The 12156-nt window shown below is 45.1% G+C and overlaps 1 protein-coding gene across 3 annotated transcripts in view; it reads right to left on the bottom strand.

The window, feature by feature from the left end:
* Nucleotides 1-12156, bottom strand: part of LOC115200672 (protein RUFY3) — a 49721-nt gene that overhangs the window by 4210 nt on the left and 33355 nt on the right. For 2 of the 3 annotated variants that reach the window (XM_029763885.1, XM_029763886.1), the window contains exons 12-15: nucleotides 4849-4968; nucleotides 1472-1598; nucleotides 1313-1389; nucleotides 995-1022 (exon numbers count right to left, since the gene is read on the bottom strand). In XM_029763885.1, the coding sequence (XP_029619745.1) occupies nucleotides 995-1022; nucleotides 1313-1389; nucleotides 1472-1598; nucleotides 4849-4968 (352 nt within the window). Of the gene's footprint in view, nucleotides 1-994; nucleotides 1023-1312; nucleotides 1390-1471; nucleotides 1599-4848; nucleotides 4969-5308; nucleotides 8822-12156 lie in introns of those variants that run through there. The other variant, XM_029763887.1, reaches the window with a different exon arrangement.

Raw genomic sequence — 12156 nt, 5'->3', positions numbered from 1 at the left:
CCCGTGCTTCACGGTTGGGATGGTGCTCTTCGGCTTGCAAGCCTCCCCCTTTTTCCTCCAAACATAACGATGGTCATTACGGCCAAACAGTTCTATTTTTGTTTAATCAGACCAGAGGACATGTCTCCAAAAAGTACGATCTTCGTCCCCAAGTGCCGTTGCAAACCGTAGTCCGGCTTTTTTATGGTGGTTTTGGAGCAGTGGCTTCTTCCTTGCTAAGTGGCCTTTCAGGTTATGTCAATATAGGACTCGTTTTACTGTGGATATAGATACTTTTGTACCCGTTTCCTCCAGCATCTTCACAAGGTCCTTTGCTGTTGTTCTGGGATTGATTTTCACTTTTCTTACCAAAGTACGTTCATCTCTATACTTGCGTACTATTGTTTGTACAGATGAACGTGGTACCTTCAGGCATTTGGAAATTGCTCCCAAGGATGAACCAGACTTGTGGAGGTCTACAATTTATTTTCTGAGGTCTTGGCTGATTTCTCTTGATTTTCCCATGATGTCAAGCAAAGAGGCACTGAGTTTGAAGGTAGGCCTTGAAATACATCCACAGGTACACCTCCAATTGACTCAAATGATGTCAATTAGCCTATCAGAAGCTTCTAAAGCCATGACATAATGTTCTGGAATTTTCAAGCTGTTTAAAGGCACAGTCAACTTAGTGTATGTAAACTTCTGACCCACTGGAATTGTCATACAGTGAATTATAAGTGAAATAATCTGTCTGTAAACAACTGTTGGAAAAATTACTTGTGTCGTGCACAAAGTAGATGTCCTAACCGACTTGCCAAAACTATAGTTTGTTAACAAGACATTTGTGGAGTGGTTGAAAAACGAGTTTTAATGACTCCAACCTAAGTGGATGTAAACTTCTGACTTCAACTGTATTTAACACTTCAAAATGGTAGAAACAATTGTACAAGGGAGGTCCTACGAAGAAGAGATCTAGAAATACCGTAGTTTGAAGAGAATTCTTCAGGAATCTTACCTGTTCATCCTGATTTTGTGACAATGACCTAAGAGAGAGAGAGAGATGTCAAGCTATTGGTTCGTAAGGCGATGCAGTAGGACGACACTGTACATGTTTTCAGGACTAAACCAGAGAGACTAGGCATGTTTTCAGGGCTAAACCAAAGAGACATGTTTTCAGGACTAAACCAGAGACTAGACATGTTTTCAGGGCTAAACCAAAGAGACATGTTTTCAGGACTAAACCAAAGAGACATGTTTTCAGGACTAAACCAAAGCGACATGTTTTCAGGACTAAACCAAAGAGACATGTTTTCAGGACTAAACCAATGCTTACGTGTTTGAACCCAGACTGCTCTTGTCCTCCAACATGTTGCATAGTTGCTCATTGTCCTTTTTGACGGCCTCCAGTTCCTATGACAGAACAACATGGCCATGTCAGTCCTTGAATAGACAGAGACTTCAGGGTGGTTTTCAGGAACATGTCGGGGTCTACCTTCCTGATGTCGTCCACCTGTCTGGGGTCTCCTTGGGGTGTTGAGGCCCTCTTCTCCCCAGGGTGTATGTGTAGGCCACCACCTCCCTGCTCTCTCTCCCTCCTCTGCTCCTGCTCCAGGCTACATCTGACACACACACACGTTTTCATATCAAGTACAAAACCTTGAAATCTGAACAAATAATTTAATGTCATGTTTTTATTAATTGACTGAATACATCTGAGTCTATAGAGCAGTACGAGCTGCAATGTTGGTCCCTTTGTTTCATGAAATAAAAGATCCCAGAAATGTTCCAAACGCAAAACATTTTTTATTTCTCACACATTTGTTTACATCTCTTAGTGAGCATTATCTTTGCCAAGATAATCCATCCACCTGACAGGTGTGGCATATAAAGAAGCTGATTAAACAGTATGATCATTACACAGATGCACCTTGTGCTAGGGACAATAAAAGGCCACTCTAAAATGTTTTGTCAAACAATGCCTCAGATGTCTCAAGTGCAATTGGCATTCTGACTGCAGGAATGTCCACCAGAGCTGTAACCAGATAAATATTAATTTCTCTACCATACGCTGCCTTCAATGTCGTTTTAGAGAATTCGGCAGTATGTTCAACTGGCCTTACAACCGCAGACTGCCTCTGCGAGCAGGCCTTTCTAATCGACCTGGCCCGGGTATCCTGGAAGGATATTGACCTCATCCCGTCAGTAGAGGATGCCTGGTTATTCTTTAAAAGTGATTTCCTCACCATCTTAAATAAGCATGCCCCTTTCAAAAAATGTAGAACTAAGAACATATATAACCCTTGGTTCACTCCAGACATGACTGCACTCGACCAGCACAAAAACATCTTGTGGCGGACTGCAATAGCATCGAATAGTCCCCAAGATATGCAACTTTTCAGGGAAGTAAGGAACCAATATACACAAGCAGTTAGGAAAGCAAAGGCTAGATTTTTCAAACAGAAATGTGCATCCTGTAGCTCTAACTCCAAAAGTTCTGGGACACTGTAAAGTCCATGGAGAATAAGAGCACCTCCTCCCAGCTGCCCACTGCACTGAGGCTAGGAAACACTGTCGCCACCGATAAATATACGATAATCGAGAATTTCAATAAGCATTTCTCTACGGCTGGCCATGCTTTCCACCTGGCTACCCCAACCCTGGCCAACAGCTCCGTCCCCCCCGCAGCTACTTGCCCAAGCCTCCCCAGCTTCTCCTTCACCCAAATCCAGATAGCAGATGTTCTGAAAGAGCTGCAAAACCTAGACCCATACAAATCAGCTGGGCTAGACAATCTGGACCCTTTCTTTCTAAAATGATCTCTAGCAATTGTTGCAACCGATATTACTAGTCTGTTCAACCTCTTTCGTATCGTCTGAGATCCCCAAAGATGGGAAAGCTTCCGTGGTCATCCCCCTCTTCAAAGGAGGTGACACTCTAGACCCAAACTGTTACAGACCTATGTCCATCCTGCCCTGCATTTCTAAGGTCTTCGTGAAGCCAAGTTAACAAACAGATTACCGACCATTTCGAATCCCACCGCACCTTCTCCGCTGTGCAATCCGGTTTCCGAGCTGGTCACGGGTGCACCTCAGCCACGCTCAAGGTCCTAAACGATATCATAACCGCCATCGATAAAAGACAATACTGTGCAGCCGTCTTCATCGACCTGGCCAAAGCTTTCAACTCTGTCAATCACCTTATTCTTATCGGCAGACTCAACAGCCTTGGTTTCTCTAATGATTGCCTCGTCTGGTTCACCAACTACTTCTCTGATAGAGTTCAGTGTGTCAAATCAGAGGGCCTGTTGTTCGTACCTCTGGCAGTCTCTATGGGGGTACCACAGGGTTCAATTCTCGGGCCGACTCTTTTCTCTGTGTATATCAATGATGTAGCTCTTGCTGCTGGTGATTCCCTGATCCACCTCTACGCAGACGACACCATTCTGTATACATCTGGCCCTTCTTTGGACACTGTTAACAAACCTCCAAACGAGCTTCAATGACATAAAACACTCCTTCTGTGGCCTCCAACTGCTCTTAAATGCTAGTAAAACTAAATGCATGCACTTCAACCGATCGCTGCCCGCACCCGCCTGCCCGACTAGCATCACTACTCTGGACGGTTCTGACTTAGAATATGTGGACAACTACAAATACCTAGGTGTCTGGCTAGACTGTAAACTCTCCATACAGACTCATATTAAACATCTCCAATCCAAAATGAAATCTAGAATCGGCTTTCTATTTCACAATAAAGCCTCCTTCCCTCACGCTGCCAAACATACCCTTGTAAAACTGACTATCCTACCGATCCGTGACTTCGGCGATGTCATTTACAAAATAGCCTCCAACACTCTACTCAGCAACTGGGTGCAGTCTATCACAGTGTCTTCCATTTTGTCACCAAAGCCCCATATACTACCCACCACTGCGACCAGTATGCTCTCGTCGGCTGGCCCTCGCTACATATTCGTCGCCAGACCCACTGGCTCCAGGTAATCTATAAGTCTTTGCTAGGTAAAGCTCCACCTTATCTCAGCTCACTGGTCACCATAGTAACACCCACCCATAGCATGCGCTCCAGCAGGTACATCTCACTGATCACCCCCAAAGCCAACACCACCTTTGGCCGCCTTTCCTTCCAGTTCTCTGCTGCCAATGACTGAAACGAACTGAAGAAAAAAAAAATCTCTGAAGCCATCTGTAAACAGCCCATCTATCTACCTCATCCCCATACTGTTATTTATTTACTTTTTTCTGCTCTTTTGCACACCAGTATTTCTACTTGCACATCATCATCTGCACATCTATCACTCCAGTGTTAATCTGCTAAATTGTAATTACTTCGCTACTACGGCCTATTTATTGTCTTACCTCCTTACTCCATTTGCACACACTGTATATAGATTTTTCTATTGTGTTATTGACACTTTGCTTTATCTTGGCCAGGTCACAGTTGTAAATGAGAACTTGTTCTCAACTTGCCTACCTGGTTAAATAAAGGTTAAAATAAAAAAAAATCAATAAACAACCGCAGACCACGTGTAACCATGCCCATTGTCGTGCCATTCATCACCTCATGTTTCAGCATGATAATCCACAGCCCCATGTCATGAGGCCAATGGTGGTCACACCAGATACTGACTGGTTTTCTGATCCACGCTCCTACAGTTTCTTTCAGGTATCTGTGACCAACAGATGTATATCTGTATTCATGTCAAATCCATAGATTAGGACCTAATGAATTTATTTAAATGGACTGATTTCCTTACAGGAAGTGTAACTCAGTAAAATCGTTGACATGTAGCGGGGTTTTTTTTATGTTCAGTGTATATAAATCCAAATCAAATGTATTGATCCTGATAATTACCTGTGTTTCCGTAGTCGTTCCACCTCCAGTTGTAGAGAGTCTATCTTGTCTCCAAACTCCTGTTTAAACAGTCTGTTATCCTCCACAGCCTGGTCCCGCTCCCTCTCCGCCTGACGGGATCTGGACCGGGGGGGGGGGGGGCAAGGTGAACGGCGGGGGGTAAAATGAACTCATGGTAAAATGAAAATTAAACAAGAACTCATGAACTAAACTTCAAAAATGAACAAAACAACAGAACTGAGAAATGAAACTAAAAGAAGAACTTTAGGTTAAATTAAAAAAAAGATGGCCACAACAAACTCATGGTAAATGAAAAGAAGAAAACATGGTGGGTAGATTTCAACAGAAAAGAAACAGGAAGAGACCTAAAAGAAAGCTAGGATACGTCGAAAAGGAAGCGACGGGAACAGAGACTCTTCCTCCCATCATCCAGAAGCAGACCAGAAGTTTGTATTGAATATTTTTTTTATTATTATGGTAGTATTGACATCTAAAAGGTAAATAGTATTGACTACAGTTGACATCTAAGGTAAATAGATCCACATACACAGCATTTCCTTTTAAACTTGCTTTTCTCTGGGAATACTTTAGCATTCTCATTCTGACCTGGACCTTTCACACAACCAAGTACATCCTTACATGGTGATTTGGGTTGTTGTTCAATGGTAGATGTGTTGTTCAGTGCTCTGGGGTGAGATTCCCAAAAACAACACACACACACATATATGTTGTTTATCTTTAGCAGTAAGACCTTGTTAAATCCATCGTTAGGCAATAGAAGAACGATGATCTGAATGCTAAAGATGATATTTTGTTTTGACAAAATTCAGATTAGAGGAGGAAGCAGAACTACCAAACTGTGTGTGTACTGTATGGAGTCCGACGTCGTTATACTGTAATTCCTGTGTTATATTTCAGGAGCCCATATCTTTTTTAACCTTGGGGTTTAGACTTGAGTTGGGCTTAGTGTCTGGTCTAAGGACCGATGTCTGTAGGGCCGCTCTTAGAACATAGGCTGTACACCGGAGCAATATACACTTATGCATTCCTATGGTATTTACAGTGGGGTCCTAAATTATTGACACCTTTGATAAAAGATGTGCAAAACTGACTGTACATAATATTTAAAATGTTGAAATATATTGTATGCAACAAAAAGAGAAATATTATTTTCAACTCATTTAAAAATCGCTCAGAAAAATAAGATTTTGTCTAAACAAGTAATCCATTTTTTTTTCCCTCTCAAAAAAGGTAGGGGTGAAAATTATTACCACCCTGTTTTCAATAGGGAAGGGGGATACAGTCAGACTGGATGTTTTCAATGGGTTTCACATCCAGAGAGGCTACTGGGTAGAGTTCCATGATGCCTCTCACCTTAACAAAGAGCCTCAGGACCAGTGGAAGCAAAACCTCTGTGTTCAGGTCATCTGACCAAAGCACCGGTTACAATCAAAGTGCACAACGCCGTTAATCAAACTCCCGATATTTACATTTGTTGGATGACAGGAACATGGAGTACTTTGGCCACACACCAGTGGTGGGTTTAGTGTCTAAATGAGAATGTATGAGCAGAGAATAAACCCATAACTACTGTACAATATGATGGTGGATCTTTGATGTTTTGGGGCTATTTTGCTTCCTCTGGTCAATAGCATCATGAAATGGAACCAGTACCAGGATTTTTTTTTGCCAAAAACTTGGTTGCATCTGACAGGAGACTGAAACTCTGAACACAAGTGGGTCTTCTAGCAAGACAGTAACCCCAAGCACACATCAAAATCCACAAAATAAAAATAGATTACTTGTTAAGCAAAAATTAAAAATTTCTTTCTCTGAGCAATTGTATATTTGTATAAAATAATATCCCAAGCATACAATTTATCTAAGTATGATTTATTTTATACGGTAATTAGTGCTCATTGTACTCAAGCATGTCAATAATTTCAGACCCCACTGTATCTATATAGTAACCGGCTCTGAGGTCCTTATCGTCTAAGCTTAGGACCTATGCTACTGTTGGCAGAGATGGGCTATATTTCTGTTACATGTATTTGAAATATGTATTTCAATTACTTAAGTATTTTGTAAATTTGTATTATTTCACCGGCCTAAACTACACTCCAATGTATTCTGTAACAAGATACTTTCGAAATACTTTTCTATACCATTTTTAAAATGTTTTATAGCAATTCACGATTTTGTGGCCCCCTTTCACCCTGAATTGGTATCAGTCGTTTGATGGCACTACGGTGTGATAAGAACGTCTGCTGAATGAACTAAACATACATGTATATGTAAAAATGAAGAATTGCAAAGGACGCTGAGTATTATTTGAATGAGCTCCGCCCCGGAAAAAAAGGGCCAATAATAATAATAATAATAATAATAATACCCAGTGTGCTTTGCAGTTCATTTTAGTCTGTTCATTTTCATAATACATTTTGGTCACTCAAGCCTTCCGCATCCTTCGGTTTGTCTGGCGCCTTGCTAAACTAGTGTGCTCGCATACTTCCTTTAAGTCCTTTGCTTGAAAAACGAGAGAGAAAAAAAAAGCGGCAATAGTACTGTTTGTCCATCTTAAGATGCCGTAGCCACTTCCTCAAAATAGTTAGAATGAATCTAAGATAACTCAAGAAATCCGTCATTGGCGTTTTTTTTGCCGAGGAGATCCTAGTCCCGCAATTTTAGAAGAAAAAAAAACAGGCCAAAATGTGATCGTAATATACACGTATGAACTGTCCTTAGTGTTCGGGAAGGGAAGCATACGGACGTCTTTACAGTCAGTGCATTCGACTAAGGTAGATAACAACATATCACAGTCATAGCAAGTAAAACGTTTCTGTAACCACTGCTGAGGATTTTGTTGCTGTTCGGACCGCCTACTTGCAAATGTATTTCTGTATACAAATACAAAATACATGTATTTGAAGTATTTTGTTTATTTTTGATACATTGATCTTTATGGTATTTTGTATTTTTTGTTGTTGTTGCCAATTCTTGACTGTAGGGGTCTTCAGGGAGTCCATTTACAAGAAACAGCATCCAGTTACATTTTTCAGAACAGTACACCTCTCTCTTCCCGAAAATGGCTGACATCCCAAACTCAAAGTCTTGTATCAGGGAACATTCATTACATGTGGGGGATCTGATATCTTTATTATTATTATCATCATCAGGAATGAACCCAAGCTAAAGTCCTGAAACTCAGCGAGCACAGTGGAGCCCCCCTCTGCACTGCTAGCATACCAACATAAAAACACATGGAAGAACAGAAAACGAGGCTAGAGGAAGCCAGAGAGACTGTCTCAGTCAGGAGAGTAGAGGTTTAGGAAAGAAAATGTAATTTAACACTAGAGTAGGAAAGGAACCGCAACAGATGTCATACCAAAAAAATAAGTAACCTAGTTAAAGGGATAGTCCAGGATTTTGGCAATGAGGTCCTTTATCTACTTCCCTAGAGTCAGATGAACTCGGGGATACCATTTTTAATGTCTCTGTGTGCAGTTTGAAGAAAGTTGCTAACTAGCATTAGCGGAATGACTGGAAGTCTAGGGTATATGCTAGCAGACCCGATAGCATTCCAGTCATTGCGCTAACATTAGTTAGCATGATCACAGATACCATAGACTTCCAGTCATTCCGCTAACGCTAGTTAGCAATTGCACTAGCGCTAGTTAGCAAATTCCTTCAAACTGCACGAAGAGACATACAAAACGGTATCCACAAGTTCATCTAACTCTAGAGAAGTAGATACATGGCCTCATTGCCAAAATCCTGAAGTATCCCTTTGAGTAATTTCTATATTATGCAAATATTGGTTTTCTGATTTGGATCAGGGTTTATCAAACTATGATGTGGGTGTCATTCTGGGGAACAGAGGAGAGGGGAGGGGAGGGAGGACTACTGTTGCTTCTGAAGCAGTTTCTCTGCGTTGGAACTCAAGCTTCTGGCCTGCTTCACACAGTCTTCCTCACTGCGAGGAGGAAGAGGTAAAGAACAAAGAAATGAAAGGGATGGAGAAATGGAAAGATAAGAGAGTAGCGATGGATAGAATAGAAAGAGAATTGGAAGAGAAAGAGTTATTAAGCCCTGAAAAGAACATGTTTAGATAGATTACATCTGAGAGTCAACAACACTGGCGTGAGTCTGTCCAAAGCATTGTCAGAGGAGATCCTTTCTCAATCCAAGACTGGTCCTCATCTGGGTCCATGAAATCCATCCTAAATGCTTTGGGTAAACTCCAGTCCTATTATTCTGAGGAGTAGACTACTGGTGTAGTAGACTACCGGTGTAGCAGCGTAGCAGACTACCGGTGTAGCAGACTACCGGTGTAGCGGCGTAGTAGACTACCGGTGTAGCGGCGTAGTAGACTACCGGTGTAGCAGACTACCGGTGTAGCGGTGTAGCAGACTACCAGTGTAGCGGTGTAGCAGACTACCGGTGTAGCAGACTACCGGTGTAGCAGACTACCGGTGTAGCAGTGTAGTAGACTACCGGTGTAGCGGCGTAGCAAACTACCGGTGTAGCGGCGAAGTAGACTACCGGTGTGGCGGCGAAGTAGACTACCGGTGTGGCAGCGAAGTAGACTACCGGTGTGGCAGCGAAGTAGACTACCGGTGTGGCAGCGAAGTAGACTACCGGTGTGGCAGCGAAGTAGACTACCGGTGTGGCAGCGAAGTAGACTACCGGTGTGGCAGCGAAGTAGACTACCGGTGTAGCAGCGAAGTAGACTACCGGTGTAGCAGCGAAGTAGACTACCGGTGTAGCAGCGAAGTAGACTACCGGTGTAGCGGCGAAGTAGACTACCGGTGTAGCGGCGAAGTAGACTACCGGTGTAGCGGCGTAGTAGACTACCGGTGTAGCGGCGTAGTAGACTACCGGTGTAGCGGTGTAGTAGACTACCGGTGTAGTGGTGTAGTAGACTACCGGTGTAGTAGACTACCGGTGTAGCGGCGAAGTAGAATAGCGGTGTAGTAGACTACCGGTGGAGTAGACTACCGGTGTAGCAGACTACCGGTGTAGCAGACTACCGGTGTAGCAGACTACCGGTGTAGCGGTGTAGTAGACTACCGGTGTAGCGGCGTAGCAGACTACCGGTGTAGCAGACTACCGGTGTAGACTACCGGTGTAGCAGCGAAGTAGACTACCGGTGTAGCGGCAAAGTAGACTACCAGTGTAGCGGCGAAGTAGACTACCAGTGTAGCGGCGAAGTAGACTACCAGTGTAGCGGCGAAGTAGACTACCGGTGTGGCGGCGAAGTAGACTACCGGTGTGGCGGCGAAGTAGACTACCGGTGTGGCAGCGAAGTAGACTACCGGTGTGGCAGCGAAGTAGACTACCGGTGTGGCAGCGAAGTAGACTACCGGTGTGGCAGCGAAGTAGACTACCGGTGTGGCAGCGAAGTAGACTACCGGTGTGGCAGCGAAGTAGACTACCGGTGTAGCAGCGAAGTAGACTACCGGTGTAGCAGCGAAGTAGACTACCGGTGTAGCAGCGAAGTAGACTACCGGTGTAGCAGCGAAGTAGACTACCGGTGTAGCAGCGAAGTAGACTACCGGTGTAGGAGCGAAGTAGACTACCGGTGTAGCAGCGTAGTAGACTACCGGTGTAGCAGCGTAGTAGACTACCGGTGTAGCGGTGTAGTAGACTACCGGTGTAGCGGTGTAGTAGACTACCGGTGTAGTAGACTACCGGTGTAGCGGTGTAGTAGACTACCGGTGTAGCAGCGAAGTAGACTAGCGGTGTAGTAGACTACCGGTGTAGTAGACTACCGGTGTAGCGGCGTAGTAGACTACCGGTGTAGCAGCGAAGTAGACTACCGGTGTAGCGGCGTCGTAGACTACCGGTGTAGCGGTGTAGTAGACTACCGGTGTAGCAGCGAAGTAGACTAGCGGTGTAGCAGACTAGCGGTGTAGCAGACTACCGGTGTAGCAGTGTAGTAGACTACCGGTGTAGCGGCGTAGCAGACTACCGGTGTAGCGGACTACCGGTGTAGACTACCGGTGTAGCAGCGAAGTAGACTACTGGTGTAGCAGCGAAGTAGACTACCGGTGTAGCAGCGAAGTAGACTACCGGTGTAGCAGCGAAGTAGACTACCGGTGTAGCAGCGAAGTAGACTACCGGTGTAGCAGCGAAGTAGACTACCGGTGTAGCAGCGAAGTAGACTACCGGTGTAGCAGCGAAGTAGACTACCGGTGTAGCAGCGAAGTAGACTACCGGTGTAGCAGCGTAGTAGACTACCGGTGTAGCAGCGTAGTAGACTACCGGTGTAGCAGCGAAGTAGACTACCGGTGTAGCAGCGTAGTAGACTACCGGTGTAGCAGCGAAGTAGACTACCGGTGTAGCAGCGTAGTAGACTACCGGTGTAGCGGTGTAGTAGACTACCGGTGTAGTAGACTACCGGTGTAGCGGTGTAGTAGACTACCGGTGTAGCAGCGAAGTAGACTAGCGGTGTAGTAGACTACCGGTGTAGCGGCGTAGTAGACTACCGGTGTAGTAGACTACCGGTGTAGCGGCGTAGCAGACTACCGGTGTAGCGGCGTAGCAGACTACCGGTGTAGCAGCGTAGTAGAGTACCGGCGTAGTAGGCTACCGGTGTAGCGGTGTAGTAGCGGCGTAGTAGACTACCGGTGTACCGGCGTAGTAGACTACCGGTGTAGCGGCGTAGCAGACTACCGGTGTAGCGGCGTAGCAGACTACCGGTGTAGCAGACTACCGGTGTAGCAGCGTAGTAGAGTACCGGCGTAGTAGGCTACCGGTGTAGCGGTGTAGTAGCGGCGTAGTAGACTACCGGTGTACCGGCGTAGTAGACTACCGGTGTACCGGCGTAGTAGACTACCGGTGTACCGGCGTAGTAGACTACCGGTGTAGCGGCGTAGCAGACTACCGGTGTAGCGGCGTAGCAGACTACCGGTGTAGCAGACTACCGGTGTAGCAGCGTAGTAGAGTACCGGTGTAGTAGTCTACCGGTGTAGCGGCGTAGTAGACTACCGGTGTAGCGGCGTAGCAGACTACCGGTGTAGCAGAGTACCGGTGTAGCGGCGTAGCAGACTACCGGTGTAGCAGCGTAGTAGAGTACCGGCGTAGTAGACTACCGGTGTAGCGGACTACCGGTGTAGCGGCGTAGTAGACTACCGGTGTAGCAGACTACCGGTGTAGCAGCGTAGTAGAGTACCGGTGTAGTAGACTACCGGTGTAGCGGCGTAGTAGACTACCGGTGTAGCGGCGTAGCAGACTACCGGTGTAGCGGCGTAGATGACTACCGGTGTAGCGGCGTAGCAGACTACCGGTGTAGCGGCGTAGCAGACT

This window comes from Salmo trutta, chromosome 9 (assembly GCF_901001165.1).
Source record: "Salmo trutta chromosome 9, fSalTru1.1, whole genome shotgun sequence".
Lineage (NCBI taxonomy): Eukaryota > Metazoa > Chordata > Actinopteri > Salmoniformes > Salmonidae > Salmo > Salmo trutta.
This window is presented reverse-complemented; position numbering and strand designations above follow the sequence as displayed.